Source organism: Desmodus rotundus, chromosome 3 (genome assembly GCF_022682495.2).
Source record: "Desmodus rotundus isolate HL8 chromosome 3, HLdesRot8A.1, whole genome shotgun sequence".
Taxonomy (NCBI): domain Eukaryota; kingdom Metazoa; phylum Chordata; class Mammalia; order Chiroptera; family Phyllostomidae; genus Desmodus; species Desmodus rotundus.
The window spans coordinates 88,710,080-88,733,012 of record NC_071389.1 but is presented as its reverse complement, the minus strand read 5'-3'; the positions used below and the strand labels follow the sequence as shown (position 1 = coordinate 88,733,012).

The window sequence follows — 22,933 nt, the reverse complement described above, 5'->3', positions numbered from 1 at the left end:
TAATGACCAAGTACAAACTTTACATGATCATTAAAATCTATTTAAATATTCATCCTACTGAATCTAGATTCACCAAGAAGTACATATTATGATATTCTCGAATTAGAATTGAAACATGGTATTCTGCATTAAATTTAAGGTTATCAAAATTTATGTAAAGAAAGTGTTATATACCCTATAATGTTCTTTCACCTAATAAGTATTTAATTGTATAAATTTGTTTTCTTTTATAAAAGATTTTTAGTTTTGTGTTGTAATATTGACAAAAAGGCTGGATATTCTTATGTTGTCCAATCTGTACTTGCCTCCCCTGACTTGCCTCTTATGTTTTGCCACAGTTAGTAACCCTTTGTACTGCTTTGTAATCAGTTTGGGGATAATGGGTTGATTGAATGCTTGGAAAATAAGTTTAAAGTGTTTATTACCCAAAGTTTTGTACCTTTGTAAATTCTAGTTACATATGTGAATGTTAAAAAAAGAAAAGAGAAAACAAGCTCAAACTTGTTAAGAATTATAGTTACTAAGGTTTAAATCCTAAAATAGCCTCCCCTCTTTAAAAAAAAATTAAAATAGACTTCATAATATTTTTGTTTAGCGCTATTATAGGTTTACAGAAAAAACTGAGGAGGTACAGAGATTTCCCATATAGTCCCTGCCCACTCCCCTTTTTATACCTATCAGTGGGCAAAGGCTTAGAAAATGCTAATACCCAGTGGTGGAGAAGGAAGAGGAAAGTGTGGGTCTCAGACCTGACAGTTCAAGTATAAACAGGTGCAATTTTTAGAAAAGCAGTATGACACTCTGCATCAAAACCTTTATGTATGTGTGTATTCTTTGACTCCACAGTTCCAGGGATTAGAATTTGTCCCAAAAGAGCTATTTGTAAATTACCGTTTAAGAGGCAGCGTAGTAGAGCAGTTAGGAGGAGAGACTCTGATACTCAATTGCCTGGTTCAAGTGCCTGCGATCACTAGCAGCGAGACCACTGACAGCTAACCCAATCTCTCTGTCCGCAGTTTCCTTGTCTGTAAAGGAGGGTAACAACAGTACCTCATGGAGTTGTGAAATGCACAATGTACTTAAAACACTCTGAATGGTGCTTGGGTACATAGCCAGTGTTTTAAAAGTATCAGTTATCATGAAGTACCAACTTTATTCATAAAACAATTAACTATTATTACTGGTAAGATGTTGTAAATGCCCATAATTTGAGGCTTTGCTAAATAAATCACAACACGTTCACATAATGGCATGCTACAGAGCTATTATAAATTATGGTGAAGAATTCCTCATGACATGGAAAGACCATGACATACTGTTACACAAGGAGAGCCAGTCATACAAGCAGTAAAAGCACATAAAAATATATGCTTTTAGATGAACACAGAGAGGGAAAGAAATATACTAAAATATCTGAGTATTGAGTTTATTAATGATTTTTTATTTCAGCCTTTGTCATTTTCTGTATTTTCCTCATTTTTTGAATGTTGCTTCTGCGACCATTGTGGGTAGGTAGCTATTTTAGAAATGGCTTGACTACTGTTAAGTTTACTTTCTAATAAAGTTAAATGTGCATTCCCAAAATTAACTAGAAAAAAAATTTTTTTAAGTCCCAGTAACTATCTGGCTTTATCAAATGTCTTCACTAAAAAAAGAGCATAGTTGTATATGTCACAAAAAAAATGCTCATGAACTCATCCTGCTGCCATGTGCATACCTTCATTCAATATGACTTTGCAGCTTTCCCATCAAGAGGTAAAGAAAGGTTCTCCACCCCTTGAATCTGGCTTTGGCCATGTGACTTCCTTTGGCCTATAGGACATAATAGGGCTTGTCCTCCACAGAGACTGCCAAGAGAAGCAGCCCTGGAGGGTTCACTAGGAAATGTGGGGTGGGGGGGTAGGGGGGACATTTGGGGAGAAGCCTGTGTCTGGCAATGGATGCCATCAAGCCTACCCAGCCCTAGTAGAGCTGGTGGTCTTGGTTAGAAGAACTCACAGCATCAGAAGTCAATAAGTTTTGCAAGTACTTTTCCTCCCAGCAAAACCTTAATTGATTTTTTTTTTTCCTGATGCAAATGGTAGGGAATATATGAAGGCCAAGTCAATAACATAATTCCATTCTTCTGTTTTTATCTTCAGCCTTAAGCCTTCATCTGTGTCAGTGTTCCCCACTCTGGCTACATCTCAGAAACAGCTGTGGAATTTATTACCAATGACTGCGGCTCATCATCATCCCGATATTCTGAATTTAGTGGGTCGGTGGTGAGGCCCAGGCATTGATATTTTTAAAAATGCCCTATATGAGTAGCTCAGTTGGTTCCAGCATCGTTCAGATCCATCAAGGTTGTGGGTTCCAACCCGCATCAGGACACATACAAGATTATCACAATGAACGCACAAATATGTGGCACAACAAAAATCAGTGTCTCTCTTTCTCTCTCTCAAATCACTTGTAGAAAAAGAGAGAAAGCCCTGGATAATGGTAATGTGGAGCCAGGGTTGAGAATGCCTGTTCTTCACAGAATATGCTAATGAACATCCTTTCATAGGGATAATAGTTTCATGCTTCTAAAACAAGTACTGTGCCTCAGTAAGGGAAGATTTTATTTTTCATTGGATGAAAGCAACGTTATCTCTAAGCTTTGGAGATTTTATTTTATTTTTTTTAAAGATTGTATTTATTTATTTTTAGAGAGAGGGGAAGGGAGGGAGAAAGAGAAGGAAAGAAACATTAATATGCGGTTGCCTCTCACACACCAACTGGGGACCAGGCTCTCAACCCAGGCATGTGCCCTGATTGGGAATCAAACTGGCGACCCTTTGGTTCGCAGGCCAGCACTCAATCCTCTGAGCCACACCAGCCAGGGCATAAGCTTTGGAGATATTGAAAGTACAAAAAGTCAAAGAAGAAGCTAGTTATTTTTCAATTCCCCCACATTACCTAATGTTAAGCATCTTCACATTACCTTGTGAATCTTTACTTTTTTCCTTATAAAAACATTATTCTATAATTTGTGAAAAATTGAACAATGTTATTAGAATGAATTAAAATAACACATAAGAGTACAAAGAATAAAATGAAAGTTTAAAAAAGCCAAAACACTACAAAATCTCATAAGTAACAATCATTAAGAAAACATTATTTCACAAAGCATCTTTTTGTACAAATAAATACTTCTATGTTACCATTAGACCACAACATAGCTATTAACTAGTTGAACTAACCTATATTATTTTTAAATTTAATCTTCATTATATTTTTCCATTAACATTTAGTCTTCTTATATATCTCCGCCCCCCGCAGCCATTACCACCCTATTGACCATGTGTCCAAAGGACTCCATGAGTCCTTTGTCCTTTTTGTTCAATTCCTCCACCCCCTAGCCTCCCCAACCCCCACACTAGCTGTCATCTGTTCTCCACCTATGAGTCTGTCTCTGTTTTGCTTGTTAGTTCAGTTTGTTCATTAGATTCCACATATGAGTGAAATCATATGCTATTTGTCCTTCCGACTGGCTTATTTCACTTAGCATAATGTTCTCCAGGTCCATCTATACTGACTAACCTATATGAAATGTAGATTGCAGTAACCTTTCACAAGTGGCCTTTACCATTTATATACTATTGATATATATGGGTTGGGTTTTTTTAAGAGTTTGGACAATGCTTATGAGCATGTTTACCACTTTGATGGGGTTATCAATTCAAAAATCTATTGCCTTATGACAAGTTTTATTAGATCACAGAAACTTGGGAGATTCTGTTACTTGCAGCACATGAGCAGCAAGTAGTAAGTTTTCTCTGCGATCTACTTGTTCAGATGTGTTTTTTCACAGTCTGAATTAGGTATTTACATTTCAAATGGCATTTCCTAGATTTGATGTGACTGTTTCAAATAAAAGTACTCGATATATTGGTTTGCCTTCTCACTCAATTCCATGTGAAGGTCCTGCCGGGTCATTCTGTATTGGCACCCATAGAACATAGCACACCCCGTACTGCTTCCTCTGTTGTCAGGAGAAAGGTCCTTAATGAGTCCATTATACAAATTTTCATCTTGCTCTGCACACAGTGCCTTCTTCATCTTCAGAACAAGGCGCCAGGCTACACCCAGTTGAATATGAATCAAGAATTCACTTGCAAGTTGTAAAACATTCTGTCCAATTCCATATAAAAACAACCAAATAAAAACCATGTTTTCTTAGAACTCATCTAATTTTAACCCCTATTTACAACACAAAACAGGCCCAAAGGAGTTGAAGGTCAGTGGTAAATTCCATTTGTTGCTGCATATACTGGGGTATATATAGATTGCTAATTCCAGGAACTAAATGATTATTTATAGCAAGCCCAATCTTTTATACAGAACAGCAGACACAGTTCTTCCACAAATGTGATAAGCTCTAAATAAACTTTAAAAAGAGAAGAAACATGGGAGAAAAAGCCTTGTGCTGTGCATGAAACATGTGCTTATCTCCTTGCCCCCCATCCTTCCACCCCGGACCTCACGGCATTTACAGTATTTTTTAGAAATATAGGAAGCCGCAGGGTAGGCCCAGCATTTCTTCCTGAAATATCTATTTAACCTGAACATTTAGAGGAAAAGCACTGGGTTATATAACTAGAAGTTACTTAATGAAAGCCATCAACAAACCAAAAAGCCTACCGAATGGAAGAAGATAATTGCCAATAGTAGATCTGATAAGGGGTTAATATCCAAAATATATAAGGAACTGGGACAACTTAACACACACACACACACACACACACACACAATCTGATTTTAAAAATGGGCAGAGGACCTAAATAGACACTTCTCCAAAGAGGTCATACAGATGGCCAGAGTCACATGAAAAGATGCTCAATATTCTTAATCATCAGGGAAATGCAAATTAAAACCACAAAGAGATATCACCTCACACCTGTCAGAATGGTCATCAGTAAATCAACAACAAGTGTCGGCTAGGATGTGGAGAAAAGGGAACCCTTATGGTGGGAATGCAGACTGGTGCAGCCACTATGGAAAACAATCTGGAGGTCCCTTAAAAAATTAAAAATACAACTACTGTAGGACTCAGCAATTCTGCTTCTGGGTATTTTTCAAAAGAATACAAAAACACCAATTTGAAAAGATATAAGCACCCTTGTGTTCAATGCAGCATTGTGGAAACAACTTAAGTGTCCATCAACAGACAATAAGATAAAGAAGGTGTGGTATATGTATACACAATGGAATATAATTTGGTCATAAAAAATGAGATACTGCCATTTGTGACAATATGGATGTGCCCAGAGGGTATTATGCTAAGTGACATAAGTCAGACAGAGAAAGACAAGTACCATATGATTTCATTTATATGTGGAATCTAAAAAACAAAATAAACAAAGCAAAACAAACTCATAGATACAAGGAAGAAATTGATGATTGCCAGATGGGAGGGGGGATGCGGGGCTGGGTGAAAAAAGAGAAGGGATTAGGAAGTACAAACTGGCGGTTGCAGAGTAGTCATGGGGATGTAATCAATAGGGAATACAATCACAGATATTGTAATAACTATGTGTTGTGTCAGGTGGGTGCTATACTTATCTTGGCGATCACTTCAAAAGTTACATAAACGTCTAATCACTATGCTGTGCACCGGAAACTAATATGGTATTGTATGTCAACTGTAACTGAAAAATACAAAAATTTTTTGAGTTACATTAACTACACGAAAAGAGGCAAAACTAATTTATGGGGCAGGATGGTTGTCATTTTGGGAAGTAATTGAAAGGGCACACAGGGGGTTCCTGAAGTACCAGTGGAAACATGGTTTCTTGTGCTGGTTACTCAGGTATGGATCAGTCTGAAAATTCAGTGATCCCTTCAGTTCTGATACATGCAATTTTCTGGATGTATGTTATATTTCAACAAGAAGTTTAAGAAAGTTATAGAGTACACAGGACTGTGATATTTACATAAATTTATGAAGTAACAGATGAGACTTCAAAAAATGTTGGCCTCTTCAGTTCCTTGCCCTGGCCCCCTTTCCCTTTGCTCAGGGTCATGTTAGGGATCACAGTGTCACTTTTGATTAACCACTTTTCTGGCTCTTTGCGGGCTTGACTTTTAAGCAGTCAAACTGGTGTTTTCATTTGTGCAACAGTTATTTCAACATTTCATAAACTCTGTATTATGGGCATCTTTTGATCCAGAACCAGTGAGTAATATATTGAGTTTATAGAAAAAGAAAAAGCCTTGAGCCATCTATAAATGCATATAGATCCTGTTCTGATAAGAAATCTCAGTGAGGTATTACGGCGTGCTCTTTGTGATGGTCTCACATGATATGATTGACCGAAAGGACTTACTCATTAAGGGAAGTTTTGTGAGTCTGTCACATGTGTTCTGGAATAAAAGTGAAACACAGTTTTGGTTATTCTTATTCTTCCAATTAAGTTCACAGTGTTCCTACTATTTATTCTGAATCATGGATATTGTCAAATCCAAGGTAACAAAAGCATACCATATCAAGGTTAATCACGATATGATTATATGCTATATTGACTTTAATTTATTACTCCAAATGAATATTGCTAAAGCTGACCCTACTTTTTAAAAAATAATAAGGGGTCTGGCTGATCTATTATTTATTGAGAATAATAAATAAATAACATGGGAAAAGAAAAGTGAGCTGCCCTGATCTGGTAGCTCAGTTGGTAAGAGCATTGTCCTGATACACCAAGGTTGTGGGTTTGATCCCTGGTCAAGGCACATAAAAGAATCAACCAATGAATGCATAAATATGCGGAACAACAAATTGATGTTTCTCTTTCTCCCTTTCTCTCTCTCTCTAAAAAAATCAATAAAATAAAGGGAAAAAAAAGTGAGCCAAATGTAACCAATACTCCACAGATATGAAAGCTGCCAGAGAATCTATACGAAACCATTATACACACCTTGGGAAACACAAATGCATTCATTAAAAGAAAAGCAGAATAGGAAGCTCCTTTTCAAGCTCCAAAGGCTATGTATTCTATGAATTCATGTTATGACATTCTAGAAAAGGCAAAACCAGAGGAATGAGAACAGGTCACAGCTTTCCAAGGATTTGAACTGGGGTTAGCATCAGAGGAGTTTTGGAGGAGATAGAATTGTTCTTGATTGTGGTGGTGAATGCAGGACTCTCTGCAATTGTCAAAACACATGGGACTGGATACCAACGAGGAGAAGTTCTACTCCAAATAAATTTAAAAATAAAATGGAAAGCTGCTTCAAATTTAACAACAATGTGTAACAGAACGGATCACCTTCATGATAAAAGGATAAATTTTAACTCTATTTTGTTGTATACTTATAGAATTTTCATTCGAGAAATATTAAGATTCACTATCTTTTAAAATATGAATTCTGAACACTTTTTACAGAGGCCTGTCATTAAAACCCATTTTTCAGTGTTAGGCAACATACAGACCAAAATGCTGTTGTTGCCCTTCTGCTCTGGTATCTAGGGTATTTCAGAGAGAAATTATGAGAAGCACTAAACATACAAAGATGGCTCTACTATGACTTAGAAGTCCCATCTTTGTGACCCGGTTCATGTACAAAATCATGCAACTTGATTTGTTTTGTTTAATCTTAAATGATGAGGATAGCCCTTCCAAGTCCAGTATGAAATTGCCCATTCCACTTCACAAAATCATTTTGTTATTCAGGTAGCCATTCTAAGTTTCTAATCCTTCCAGTAACTTCCACAACCCTCCACCCCCCCCAAAAAAAAACTATACATATACACACTCCAAAAACCATTACCATATTCAGTGGGCACCTTCTGTGTGTATGGAGTGGTACTACGGCTTCAGAGTTCTGGTTCTAGAGTTTTAAGTTACTAGTTATACCATAGTTATAGAGTTATTACTTCATTCACATCTCATGACATGTGCTCCGTATCACCACCTCAAGAGATTATCAATCCTTGGCTGAGGAAACTAAGTTTGAAGAGTTGAAGGAACTGCCCATGATCACAAGTCAGAAGAAGCTATGATCTGAGCCCCTCACCCTTTGAGGGAGGGGGACCCACACTCTTTTTAAAAATTTATCTTTTTATTTACATATTTTTATTGTTGTTCTATTACAGTTGTCCCAATTTTCCCCCATTTGCTCTCCCCTGCCCCACCTCCCCACACTCCTACAGTCAATCACCACTATGTTGTCCATGTTTGTGGGTCATTTATACTTACTCTTTAACTAGGCCCTTCCCCTTCGTTCTTCCTTTGTCTCCCTCCCTCCTCCCCTCTGGAGACCCATACTCTTCATTCTATAACAACTCTACATTCCATGTGGACTCTGGGGAACTCTGAAGGTAAATGAGGCCATTTCTACTTCACTTGATACACCCCTCACTGTGCATGTCCCTACTGGGCCACAGTGAATGGAAGCTGACGGAGGGAGACAAGCAAGATGCCCCTTACCAAGACACCTTGTTTCGACATGGTTCAGGTGCCTCCTCATTCTAGTGGAAACAACACTGCATTTTTTAAAAACTGGGGCAGAGAAAGGAGATTCAGGCTATTCGGAAAAAGCAGGTATCCTCAAGAGTCAAGCTCTCAATACTGACGTAAGATTGTTGTTGGCCATCTGTGTTTCCTACTGTTTAAGTACATGAGTTCATGCACATGGGACAGTCTATCCCACTAACCAGTGTCATATGCTTAGTTACTCTGCTCCCCTCTTTTCCCCAACCAGGATAAGCCCTAGTAGTATTGTAACTTGGGAATAAAATCAAGCTGATTTTGTCTAAGTTCTGGGAAAGTCTTCCAGACCCTTTGGAGTAATCTCAGAAGCCTCTGCATCTTGGGAGATTGCATTTTCCCAGCCCCTGTTGTCCCTTAATGAGGGCAAGTAGGAGGAATGAAAACAACTAACAGTTATTGGTATATACTAGGCACTTGATATATATTAATATACATAATTGGCTTACAATTGTAGGAACTATTACCATCCCCATTTTACAAATGCAGAAACTGATATTCAGAGAGATTACATAGTTTTCTTCAAATCATATATAGTAGGAATCTGCAAAGCTGGGTTTGAAGCCACGTCGTCTGACTCCAGTGTGCCCTCTTCCCTCCCCCGTAGTTAATATGCTATATGAGCCTTAGTCCACCTAACTCAGCACTTATGAGCACACCCAGAAAATACTCTACAAAAACGAGGGCAAATGTGCTATATTAAAATGAACAAACAAATGGGGATAGTGTGTAAATTCTCAGTACCCAATTTACTCATTTGGCCAGAATTTCAGAGCACAAAAATCACCTCCACATAGTGCCGAGGGTGACGGCCTGAGTGCTAAATCATGGCAGCAGAGACAGTGGGAATCCAGACATGGACATAGTAACCATGGCAGAGAAAGAAATTCATTGTCCAGAGGCTACAGTTCCATTAATCCCACTGGTCACAGTGAAATATAAATAGGAAAGTCACGTCATTAATATACCATAGAAAGGGGGTGGGGATGGAGTGGTAATAGAATTAACAAAGGCTGAGCTGGGAGGTATAAATTCATTGTCTTGTAACACTCAAAAACAATCTCATGAAGCTAATTTTCTCTCCATTTTATAGATGAGTAGACTGAAGCCCACGTAGGAGAACTGCTCAAGGTCACACAACAGGTAGATGAAACCTAAATCTGTCTGTCTCTAAAATTTTTGCTCCTTCCATTGCATGCTCCAGAGTTAAAGCAAAATAAAGCAGGAACCTCTTGATCACCTCACCCAATTTCCTCATTTTCAAGGGGAGGGAACTGAGGCCCAGAGAGATTTAAGTGACATGCCCAAGGTGAAACAATTAGATAAAAACAGGGGCTAGAACCTAGAAAATAATTTTGCATTGTGCACATCTAGGTCAGTGACCACTTTTCCAGGATCAAGAGACTGGAGTTTGAAGCACGTATAAAAAGGAAAATAAAACATTCACACATGCCTCATAATACTTACTGCCTGTTTGCTCAATATTGTACTGTTCTTAGCTGTGTGCCATGAAGCATCTAAAATATCCAAGTCCATAAACTACTGTTCCAATCCACGAGAGCCTTTTGGGATAATCTGCAAGTTACACCCTCAGAGCCACCCAGAGATCCTTCTGGCCCTTCTACAAATATCTTCGAAAAGAAATATTAGCAAGTCATAGTCACTGCTGTAACACACATTATTCTCCAGATATATATTTTTGGTGGGGAGGGGGGCGAAGTTGAACCAAAACTGCCTAGAATACAATTCTTACTTTTTAATAAATTCTTAAAAACCTTCCAAACTTTCAGTTGTGTTCTAAAACCAAAATTGACTGAGGCTCAGCTTGGTTAAGCAATTTGTCCAGAGTTAGATGAGCTGTTAAGTGACAAGGTTGGGATGCCCATGTCCACGTTCTTCCATATGCCCTGAAAGATCACAAAAATCTCATGTGAAGCTACAGAGCTTGATGCCCAGGCAATCTCAGATTAAATTACATATGTGAAAAATTAACAAGATAATTGAACCCAGCAAGGAAGGCTCTATGAGAACATGTAGTAATGGAAAATATACTAAGATTTGGCTGAAGGCAAAATTTCTTCATCTCAATTACAAAGTCAAACTCAGAGGGGACGCATAAAATAATAAGATTGCCAATTGGTCCTTTTTTTTTTTTTAATAGAGGAAGCAGAATATTCAGTTGCAAGAAGAGATTTTAATAAGTACTTCTAAACACTGCACATGGAACAGTGTATCCCATTAATCAATTTACTGCTCTTAGTAGCATACTCCTTCCATTCTCCATACAGGAAGGAGGAAGGCAAAGAGAAGGGAGATCCTAAGAAGCAGAGTTCTGAGTCTTGCTTATAATGCCTAAAGAGCAAGTGCTTGTAGATTTAGCTTTGTCCATTAAAAAGAAAAAGAGGAACAAGAAATCTCACTCTGGTTGATGTAATATATCCTAAAGTTGAAGCTGAGTGAAGGGACCTTCACTTTTCAGGAAGTCATTATCATACGATATATGGAAACCTTAGTCTGGAATATTGTATTTTTATACTTCCTTTGAAAAGAGGAAGCTACTAATTTCTGAATTTTAGAGTCAGCTCAATGATTTGGTACCAATTTTAAGTTTTCTTTCTTTGAGTTTGTTTAGTATGTTGATGGTTGTTGAAACTGACCAATGGGCACAAGAGATTACTGTACTATTCTCAGTGCTGTTGTATATTTGTGAATTTCATAATACAGTTTAAAAATTACCTCTGTGGGGACTTCTGGCCAAGATTTAAGTGTAGTTAGATACACTTTGCCTCCTCCCACAACCAAAATAAAAGCAACAACAAATTTAAAAACAAAAAACAACCAGAACTGCCAGAAAATCAAACTGTATGAAAGTCTGACAATCAACAAGTTAAAGAAGAAACATTCATCCACACTGGTAGGACAGGTGGAGATGGGCTGCTGGGGCATAGAGGACTCACAGTAAGATAGCAGCTGGTGGACTGGGAGAGGCAGAGGCAGGCTGAGCAGGTGGTCCAACATTTCTGTGCAGCTAAACTGGGAGGAACAACTGAAGAGTGAGACAGGCTGTGCAACCCAGGGTTCCAGCTCAGGGAAATAAAGCCTCAAAAACTCTGACTGAAAACACCTGTAGGGGTTGAGGCAGCAGTGGGAGAAACTCCAAGCCTCACAGGAGAGTTTGTTGGAGAGACCCACAGGGTCCTAGAACATACACAAACCCACCACCTGGGAATCAGCACCAGAAGGGCCCAATTTGCTTGTGGGTAGCGGAGGAAGTGACTGAAAGCTTGGGGAGAGCTGAGCAAGTGGTATTGTTCCCTCTTGGACCTCTCTCCCACATATAGCCCCACAAGACAACCAAGTGGGTTGCCCCACCCTGGCAAATACCTAAGGTTCCTCCCCTTACTATGTAACAAGCACGCCAAGACCAAAAAAAAACCCCCCAAAAAACCCAGCCCAAATGAAATAACAGATCAAAACCCCAGAAAAAATAGAACTAAGCAATAAAGAGAGAGCCAACCTATCATATGCAGAGTTCAAAACACGGGTAATCAGGATGCTCACAGAAATGGTTGAGTATGGTCGCAAAATAGAGGAAAAAGTGAAGGCTATGCAAAGTGAAATAAAGGAAAATGTACAGGGAACTAACAGTGAAGGGAAGGAAACTGGGACTCAGATCAACGATTTGGAGCAGAAGGAAGAAATAAACATCCAACTGGAACAGAATGAAGAAACAAGAATTCAAAAAAAAAAAAAAATGAGGAGAGGCTTAGGAACCTCCAGGACAACTTTTAATGTTCCAACATCCAAGTCATAGGGGTGCCAGAAGGAGAAGAAGAAGAGCAAGAAATGGAAAACTTACTTGAAAAATAATGAAGGAAAACTTCCCCAATCTGGCAAAGGAAGTAGACATCCAGGAAGTCCAGGAAGCTCAGAGAGTTCCAAAAAAGTTGGACCCAAGGAAGCACCCACCAAGGAACATCATAATTGCATTGCCCAAGATTAAAGATAAGGAGAGAATATTAAAAGTAGCAAGAGAAAAGGAAACAGTTACCCACAAAGGAGTTCCTATAAGACTATCAGCTGATTTCTCAAAAGAAACCTTGTAGGCAAGAACGGGCTGGAAAAAAGTATTCCAAGTCATGAAAGGCAAGGACCTACATCCAAGATTACTGTATCCAGCAAAGCTATCATTTAGAATGGAAGGGCAGATGAAGTGCTTCCCAGATAAGGTCAAGTTAAGGGAGTTCATCATCACCAAGACCTTATTATGTGAAACATTAAAGGGACTTACCTAAGAAAAAGAAGATAAAAAACTATGAACAGTAAAATGACAACAAACTGACAACTATTAACAACTGACCCTAAAAAACAAAAACAAAAATGAACTAAGCAAACAACTAGAACAGGAACAGAATCACAGAAATGGAGATCACATGGAGGGTTATCAGCAGGGAGGAGTAGGGGAATAATGAGGGAAAAGGTACAGGGAATACAAAACATAAATGGTAGATAGGTACAAAATAGACAGGGGGAGGTTAAGAATAATATTGGAAATGGAGAAGACAAAGAACTTATATGTATGACCCATGGACATGAACTAAGGTGGAGTAATGATGGTGGGAGGAGGGATACAAGGCGGAGGGGAATAAAAGGGAGAAAAAAATGGGACAACTGTAATAGCATAATCAATAAAATATATATATTTTAAAATTACCTCTGTGTCAGTAACTAGAAGGGACATTTGTTTTAATATTGAGGAAATTGAACATGTGAATGGGAAGAACATGGCCAGACCAGCAGAAACCTTTATGGAATGACTGCGCAAAGCCTCTCACCTTTCTTTCCAGTCTTAACTATGTTGATTTCGTTTTCCAAGAAATTATATTATGTTCTGAGCAGACATATTAAGTCCTTTCTATTACACCGTAGGGTTTAAGAAAATGAAACAATCGATTAATCCCATGTCCTTTTCCTTTCACATGATGTGACCCCAAAGGAAACACTCTTCTAATAGAATACGTACTTCACAGTGTTACTATCAGGACTTAGTGAAGATTTTTAGTAGTTTCAAAAACACACCAATAACATTAAGGGAAATCAAAATTATAAAGAATAAATACCTGTCCCTACATGTTAAACTGCTTGAATTTTCTTATATCTCCTCCTATTCCTCTTTGGGTGTATCTACCTCTAGTTTCACAAGGTTGGGAAGCCACAGTGTAGACATCCTCCTTTTATAGTGAAAAGATATTTAAAATAATTTAATTCAACACCTTGAGGATCTTATTAATTTAGGACTACTATGCTACATTTAGGTTTTCTTAATATATGTTCATAAGTGGATTAATACTTAACCTATCACGCTACAAACTTATTTTTTTCATTTAATTCTCAAAACAACCTTACTAAGTAGCCATCTTTATTGTGACCTACACATAAGAAGTCTGAGGTTCAGGGGTAGCGAAAGTCACAAAGCTAATGAAGGCAAAGCTAAAATTCATCATTAGGTCTGTCTCACTCCAAAGCCCAGGATATTTCCTCAGTAGGAGTACTTCCAAAACATCAGTCATTTGTATTCCACTTTTGTAGTATCCACTTCATACAATCAACACCAGAAAGCTTTTCCTTATACAAAGTCACCTTCATTTTCACTGGTGGCTGCCTGCTTTCTTAGTTAAGGAGAGCCTCTGATGGAAAGGAACAGAACCAACATTTGCTACAAATCTGTAAACAAGCCAGTCTCTGTGAGACAGCCACGTCAGCAGTTCTCAAAGTGTGCTTCCTTAACCGAAGCACCAGTGTCACCTGGGAACTTATTAGAAATACAGATTCTGGGCCGTGCCCCAGACCTGCTGAATCAGAAATTCTGGGGTTAGGGCCCAGCAATCTATGTTAATAGGCCCTACAGCAGATTCTGAGCCACGCTCTGTCTGAGAACTACCACACTAGATACACTATCTTATTTAATACTCATAAGTTCTCTGGGAACTAAGTACTATTTATTATTCCCATCATCACAGATAGGTAAATGGGGATGCAGAATAGACTAAGGCCAGTATCACACAGTTAGTGAATAAGGGGAGCCAGGATTTAAAAAGTATGCTTGGCTGGTCCCTTTTCCTAGAAGCAAGTGGACTCAAAATGGGGTGGACAGAGATGCTGTTGTAGTGGTCTAGAGAGAGAGTAGAGATATTTATGTTAAAGAGATTACTTAGACATTGATTATAGATTTGTTAAGGCTTTGATAGATAACTAATATCTTATTTTATTGTTTTGAGAGTCACTGAAATGAAATTTATGTTTTTGTTTAAAAAAATGCTGCTTCTAGAAAAGATTTGTCTTGTGCAATTGGTAGAGATTGATGGGAGGCTGAGTGAAAATCCTAGAAATGGTCTTGCCAGTGCTGAAGTGGCAGCTACATTAATCCTTTCTGCTAGAGTTAAATTCACATGAATTTAGCTTAGTGGATGTTTACCAATCATAATGGTATGTATACTTAATTAAATATTCATATACACTTTATTCCATTTTTAAACCTTGCATAATGTTGTTCTAGAGATTATAAATTAAAAGCTAGTGAAGAGCAGGGTTTCCTGATTATTTCCTTTAATAGAGCTGGAGGCAATAAAACCAACTGGGCACAGATTCCCCAATAAAGATGATGATCCAAATATTACAGCACAGCCAATAGCTAGAGGCATCATATATGATCCTTCATCTGCCTATATCTTCAGTATAGTTTGATTAAGTCTAAGCTTTCTCTATCAAGAGCTCAGTATTTTATGACTTAGGCTCCTCAGTCTAGTACTCAAGAGCCAGGACAAATTGCACATTATAGATCTTCCTCAAATCACTGGCCCTAAAGGAGCCTAGAGCCCCTTAGCAATAAGGAAAAACAAGCCACACAGGCCCAGATCACTATTACTATGTTTTGAAAATCATGTCCAAATTTTCTATGTGTATTTAATATTATGAGGCTACACAAAATGATATAATTTTAAAAACTGTTAAATAGAACTCATGAATATATTTGTTTTGTATAATTTTTCTTTCAACTGTAATTTATTTTCATGTTGACAAAAATAAGTATCAGTATAAACTGTCATATGGCCACAAAAAAATAGCATTATTGTACACCCGAATGTTCTAATGACATTTATTGAGACCTGATTCTACAGCCCATCAATGTTTGTCATTCTAGGTTGTCAGTATAATCAGTATGATTAAATGCATCCTTTGTGGTCTTACAAACTAAATTCTAATTTGGGCCAATGTACAGAGAACACAATGCATGAGCTCATGTGCCCATAACAATGTTTTGGTCAATAATGCCTAGTGACACTGTAGCTGTCCGGATGTCATAGTGCAAAGGTTGCAAAAAATTAAGAAGGCTGTGCCTGAGATGGCAAACCATTTTAATTTGGGTGTGGATGAGGATGTCACTGAGGAGCTCCTAGGTGCGGTTTCTGAAGAATTGACTAATGCAGTAATTTTCAACTGGTACACCACAAGAATATTTAAAACATGCAGTGCCTGGCTATTTAGTCAAAGGCATTGGCCTCTTTTCCCTTAGACTGTCAAATTAAAAAATGACAACAGTTAATACAACAATAGCCATCCGGTGTGAATGAATTAAAAGTATACCTATTTTTTTTGTCAGATTGGCAAAAAATGTATTTTTTGGTGTGTCACAGAATTTCAGTAATTAGTTTATGAGTGCTGAGATGAAAAAAGTTGGAAATTGCTGGGCTAATGAGTAGTTAGTGTTAGAACTGAAACAAGAGGCAATAAGAAAGGAAAGCGTAGAAGAAAAAAGGACCTCTAAGAAAATTCACTGTGAAGGGTTTAGCAGAAGCTTTTGCAGACTTCAGAAAGCTCCTTAAAAAGTCTAGGGGGGGAACCAAGATGGCGGCGTAGGTAGACACACTGCGCCTCCTCGCACAACCAGAACTGACAGAAAATCAAATAGCAAGGAAGTCCGACACCAAGGAAATAAAAAATAAACATTCATCTAGACCAGTAGGAGGGGTGGAGATGGGCAGCCGGGGTGGAGAGGACTCGAGTTGCCCTGGCGGGACTGAGACTGGCGGAGTGTGGGACGAACGGGGCAGGCAGTCTGACCACTAGCAGACCCTGCGGCCCCACATTCATGCACAGATAAACCGGACACCCGACGGGGATCGAAGCAGACCGCGCAACCCAGGGCGGGGGTGGGGGGGGGTGGGAATAAAGCCTCAAACCTCTGATTGAAAACACCTGTGGGGGTTGGGGCGCCAGCAGGAGAGATTTCCAGCCTCACAGGAGAGGTCATTGGAGAGACCCACAGGGGCCTAGGGCATGCACAAGCCCACCCACTCAGGAACCAGCACCAGAGGGGCCCAGTTTGATTGTGGGTAGCAGAGTGAAAGATTGAGGTCCGGTGGAGAGTGGAGCGGGTGCCATTGCTCCCTCTGGGCCCCTCCCCCAGGTACAGCATCACAGCCCAGCGACCAGTGTTACCCCGCCCCAGGGAACACCTAAGGCTCCGCCCCTTAAAGTAACAGACACAACAAGACAAAAAAAAAAAATGGCCCAAATGACAGAACACTTCAAAGCTCCAGAAAAAATACAACTAAGCGAGGAAGAGATAGCCAACCTATCGGATGCACACTTCAAAACACTGGTTATCAAGATGCTCACAGAATTGGTTGAATCTGTTAAAAAACCAGATGAAAAAATGAAGCTTATGCTAAGAGAAACAAAGGAAAATGTACAGGGAACCAATAGTGATGCGAAGGAAACTGGGACTCAAATCAATGGTGTGGACCAGAAGGAAGAAAGAAGCATCCAACCAGAAAAGAATGAAGCAACAAGAATTCGGAAAAATGAGGAGAGGCTTAGGAACCTCCAGGACATCTTGAAACGTTCCAACATCCGAATTATAGGGGTGCCAGAAGGAGAAGAGGAAGAACAAAAAATTGAAAACCTATTTGAACAAATAATGAAGGAGAAGTTCCCTAATCTGGCAAAAGAAATAGACTTCCAGGAAGTCCAGGAAGCTCAGAGAGTCCCAAAGAAGCTGGAACCAAGGAGGAACACACCAAGGCACATCATCATTACATTACCCAAGATGAAACAGAAGGAGAGAATCTTAAAAGCAGCAAGAGAAAAGGAGACAGTTACCTACAAAGGTCTTCCCATAAGACTGTCAGCTGATTTCTCCAAAGAAACTTTACAGGCAAGAAGGGGCTGGCAAGAAGTATTCCAAGTCATGAAAGGCAAGGACCTACATCCAAGATTACTATATCCAGCAAAGCTATCATTTAGAATGGAAGGGAAGATAAAGTGCTTCTCAGATAAGGTCAAGTTAAAGGAGTTCATCATCACCAAGCCATTATTATATGAAATGTTAAAGGGAATTACCTAAGAAAAAGAAGATAAAAAATAGGAACAGTAAAAATGACAGCAAACTCACAGTTATTAACAACCACACCTAAAACCAAAACAAAAGAAAACGAAGCAAACAACTAGAACAGGAACATAATCATAGAGATGGAGATCACATGGAGGGTTATCAATAGGGGAGTGGGTGGGGGAGAGGGGGGGAAAGGTACAGAGAATAAGTAGCATAGATGGTAGGTAGAAAATAGACAGGGGGAGGGTAAGAATAGTGTAGGAAATGTAGAAGCCAAAGAACTTATAAGTATGACCCATGGACATGAACTATAGGGGGGGGAATGTGGGAGGGAGGGGGTGGGCAGGATGGAGTGGAGTGGGGGGGAAATGGGACAACTGTAATAGCATAATCAATAAATATATTTAAAAAAAAGAAAAATTAAGTCTAGGGGGAGGAGGGTATAAGGAGACTAAATGGTAATGGAAAAAATATATAATAAAGATTAAAAAATAAACAAAAAATAATAAACATACACTTTTATTTACTTGTCCAAAAAAAAAAAAAAAGAAGGTCTGAAAACACAGACCCCCCAACACTGAAAGGTTTTCATTAATACAGAAGAAAGTTGATGGTATATCATCTTCTTACAAGCAAATCTATTATGATGAAAAGAAAGAAATTAAGCAAACTGGCATGGACATATTTCTGAAAAGATTGATTCTTCCTTAAGAAGAGCTTCAGGCAGGTCCTTGAGGAGGTCTTCCAGAAGAAGGCATTGTCATCACAGGAGATGACAGCTCCATGTGTGTTATTGTCCCTGAAGACCTTCCAGTGGGACAAGAAGTGGGGATGGAAGACGGGGATACTGCTGATCCTGACCCTGTGTGGGCCTAGGCTAATGTGTGTGTTTGTGTCTTAGTTTTTAACAAAAACGTTTAAAAAATATTTAAAAATAGAATGGAGCTTATGGAGGACATAGAGAAAAAAAAATGAACAGCTGTACAATACTTGTGTTTTAAATAAATGTTATCACAAAAGAGTAAAAAGTTAAAAATAATTTTAAAGTTTATAAAGCAAAACAGTTACAGTAAGCTAAGGTTAATTTATTATTGAAGAAAAATAGTGTTATAAATTTAGTATAGCCTAAGGCTACAGTGTTTATAAAGTCTACCCTAGTGCACAGTGATGGCTTAGAGCTTCACGTTCACTCCCCACTGCCTCACGGACTCACCCAGCGCAACTGCCAGTCCCTCCAGCCCCATTCATGGTGAGTGCCCTATCAGGCCTACCATTTTCTATCTTTTGTACCATGTTCTTACCACATCTTTTCTGTTCAGATATGTTCAAATACACAAATACCTGCCATTGTTACAATTGCCTCTGGTATTCAGTACAATAACATGTGGAGCAGGCTTTTAGGCTAGGAGCAACAGGCTATACCACACAACCTAGGTACGTGGTAGGCTGTACCATCCAGGTTTGTGTTACACTCTGTGGTGTTCACAAAACTACGAGATCACCTAGTGACACATTTTCCAGGACGTATTCCAGTAGTTAATGACTATACCTTAAAAAAGACTGGGACTGGCCTTGGCCAGGTAGCCCAGTTTGTTAGCACATCATCCCAATACACCGAGGTTGTGGGTTCAGCCTCCAGTCAGGGTACATACAAGAATCAACCAATGAATGCATGGATAAGTAGACCAACAAACTGATGTTTTTCTTTCCTCTCTCTCTCTCTTTAAAATCAATTAAAAAAATTTTTTTTAAGGACTGGGACTGATCCAGCCACACCCAGATTTAAGTCCCTAGTAACCTTGCTGCAGAGAACACATACAATACCTTCTAATTAGCTCAATGTTTATGTTTGCTGACAGCTACACCTGGAGAATGTTTCAAGTTTCTTTCTATTGTTGTATTATCTTAACCTTTCATTTCCTTATACTCATGTTTCTTTCTGAGCCAGTAGTAGTTGAAGAATAGTCTAGATCAATTAAGACGGAAGAAGCCTACTGCACTAACTGGGAGTAGGCTCTGAATAGTACTGACAGTAGGGCTGGAAGGGTGCCAAGTTGTGGGAGAAACACAAACCAGGTGCACGAAGGCGGCAATTGGAGGTGTGCACATAGAATGCCAGCACTTTCCCTTGGCATCAGATGCGACTGCATGATGGGCCCAGGTTGGCTAACCGGGAACCAGATTTTCTAAGGCAGGACTGCTCTAGTAACATTCGAACTGGAACTCTAGAGCTTACTAACTCTATAAGATCTTTGTGGTGTCTTTCTCTTTACTGATATTATCTCCTGACCTAGCTATTGTGGAATTATACCTCCAATCAGTATCTTACTCACTGTTTCTCTAATCTTTTCTATAAAATATCGCCCTCACCCCACCCACCCAGGTACAGGATGCTTTTATCCACCCCTCCGATCTTCTCATTGCTATCCATTCACTCCCACAGATCCAACTCACAACCATCTGGCACCCTGCATATCCTTAAATCAGGCACAATGATAGGTGGTAGTGTGGTGAGTGAAGGGGAAGACAAAGATGGATGTCACATTTCTTACCCTTAAGAAACCCAAAAACTAAAGAGGTAGGGAGGAGGAAACTTAGCAGTTATTATAATTCAATGCTGGCAGCAGTGGCATTGGGTGTAAGAGAACCCAGAGTTGGAGTATCAACCATCTGAGAGGTGGGTTATCTGAGGTAGCTTCCAGTGGAGGTGACATCTGGCTGGGTTATAAAGGATGGATAGGAATTAGATAGAGATTCTAGGATTCTAGAGTTTCTAGAGATTAGATAGAGAATTAGATAGACATTAGATAGAGATTCAAAGAGGATATCATAAAAAGCCACCAATAAAAAATCAGGTAAAAATTGGAAAAGTGTGTAGAGCCAAGGAGTTGGTGGAACATAAAATATGAGGCATCAAGTAAAAAGAAATAAGGGTAGAGAAGTGGGTGGGGAAGTGAGAGGGTGTCAGGTCATGGAGGTCCTGCTTCACCCTGACCTCAGGATAATGAGGAGCCACAGTACAGCTTTAAACAAGGGAACAACAAGTGCTCTACCAGCCTTTCTGGGGGTTCACCACTGTGGGACTCTGGGGAGCAAAGGTCCCTGGTGCCTTCTTCCCACAAAATTCCTAGGACCAAGATTGAAAAATCCTTCAAAATAAAAAGAAAGTTGTTTTAAATTAGCTCCCTAGATGTCTGCATATGATCTAGTTAAATAAGAAACACATCTTGTGGTATTTTGTTTCTCACTTATAGACAACAGAACATTCAAAATAAGGACAATTTTTCTTTTTGTGTGTATTTTTGTGGTGAACTTTAAAAAAGTATATGTACTATTTCCACACATGTTTAATTAGTTTAATTATCTATAAACGTAATAAAATATCTCTGCAAGGTTATATAAGAAAGCAATAATACTAGTCGCTGATGGAGGGCAAAATTTAAAAATTTTAAACCTTGTGAATGTATTTCCTCTTTTTTAAAAAAAGATTTTATTTATTATTTTTAGATCAAGTGGAAGGGAGGGAGAAATAGAGGGAGAGAAACATCAGTGTGCAAGAGAAACATCCATCGGTTGCCCTTCGCACCACCTGGCCCATAACCCAGGCATGGTCTGTGACCGGGACACAAACCCAAGACCTTTTGGTTTGCAGGCTGGCACCCAATCCACTGAACCACACCAGCAAAGCTATTTCCTTTTTTTTATAAAAAAGCTAACTTTAAAAATTGTTTTAAAAATAGGGATAAATATTTGGGAGGGGAGGAATATTTTATGAGAAGTTGGAGTGGGGAAAATTAGTCTAATATTCTAAAATTATACTGAAATTAGCCCAATATACTAAACAGTCACTAAATTTAATGCCCAATCATTCAAATCCTGAAATTTAAATTCCATGAATCATGTACGCCTGCTTACAGAGGTACCCTCAGTACACAGAATGGTGCCTGGTACCATGAAAGGTTAAATAAATATTTGTTGACTGCCAAAAATAGTGAAAATATTCTATTCTTTTTTTGAAGACTTCTTTTCTGTACTCTGTGAAGACAGAATCCTCAACACATTCCATGAGCCAGACCAAAGCCTGGTCCAGATGAGGCTCCGGAGGCTGGCACAGATGCCGGTGTGGGGTGTGGTGACCAGTTCCAGCAAGGACAACCCTCCCATGACTCGAGCTAGCACAGCAGCCCACGAAGCCTCAGCATGCTGTCTTCCAACACTCACATACACACACCCTGCTAACCTTATTTCTAGCTTAAAGTGGTGAAGTGGAGCTTCCTTCCACCGCCCTCATCATTGTTCCCCACCCTCATCTTTTCTTCTGTCTGTGATTCTGTGGGGACTTCGCTTTAACATACAGGAAAGAAAAAGTAATCATTCCTTCTTTGCCTGGTGCAAGAGAAACAGTTCCAACTTCAGGTCACACAAGTCCGGGGTCAGGTCCCGCTTTGCCTGAAACAAGCTCTGTGAAGACGAGCACAGCATTTCAGTCTCTCTAACCTCTTCCTTCATCTTCACATGGGGATAACAATGATCATTTCTTATAATTAAAAGAAATGATGTAGGACATCACATACCTGGCACAAACTGTACCAACAAAACAGTATTAGATTCCACATATATAATATTTACATGTGTTTTAAATAGTTACTTATAAAAAATGATGAACACTTACTACACTATGGTAAATGTTGGTTCACTCCCCCTCCTGCAAGTCTTCATGATCTGACAATTTAATATATCTGAAAATAAATTCCTCAGAGGATAGCAGATGTCTCTGTGCCCAGTTACCTTGCTGAACCTCTTTCTGCCTCTTTCTCTAAGTAGATTTCTGTGACCACCACTCTAGTTTAGCTCTTAGGAATGCTGCATTATGGGGCACTTAATAACTCCTACGAGGGTGCTTTCAGGTATGAGGGTAGTTTCAAACAGCACTCAAATGCCTCAACAACGACAGTACTTGTAAGAGCAGGGAGTTATTTCAAGCACGCAGGCACAGGGCCACCCAAGCACAGGGCTGACACCCGCA

The 22,933-nt window shown here is 39.1% G+C and overlaps 1 protein-coding gene across 6 annotated transcripts in view; it reads right to left on the bottom strand.

The window, feature by feature from the left end:
- GCNT2 (glucosaminyl (N-acetyl) transferase 2 (I blood group)) overlaps window positions 1–22,933 on the bottom strand; it is a 113,371-nt gene that overhangs the window by 21,545 nt on the left and 68,893 nt on the right. The window contains exon 2 of one of the 6 annotated variants that reach the window (XM_045189103.3): window positions 18,532–22,491. The exons of the other annotated variants lie outside the window; for them this stretch is intronic. Within the exon in view, the coding sequence (XP_045045038.1) occupies window positions 22,439–22,491 (53 nt within the window). The 3' untranslated portion in view covers window positions 18,532–22,438. Of the gene's footprint in view, window positions 1–18,531; window positions 22,492–22,933 lie in introns of those variants that run through there. 6 annotated transcript variants of the gene reach the window in all.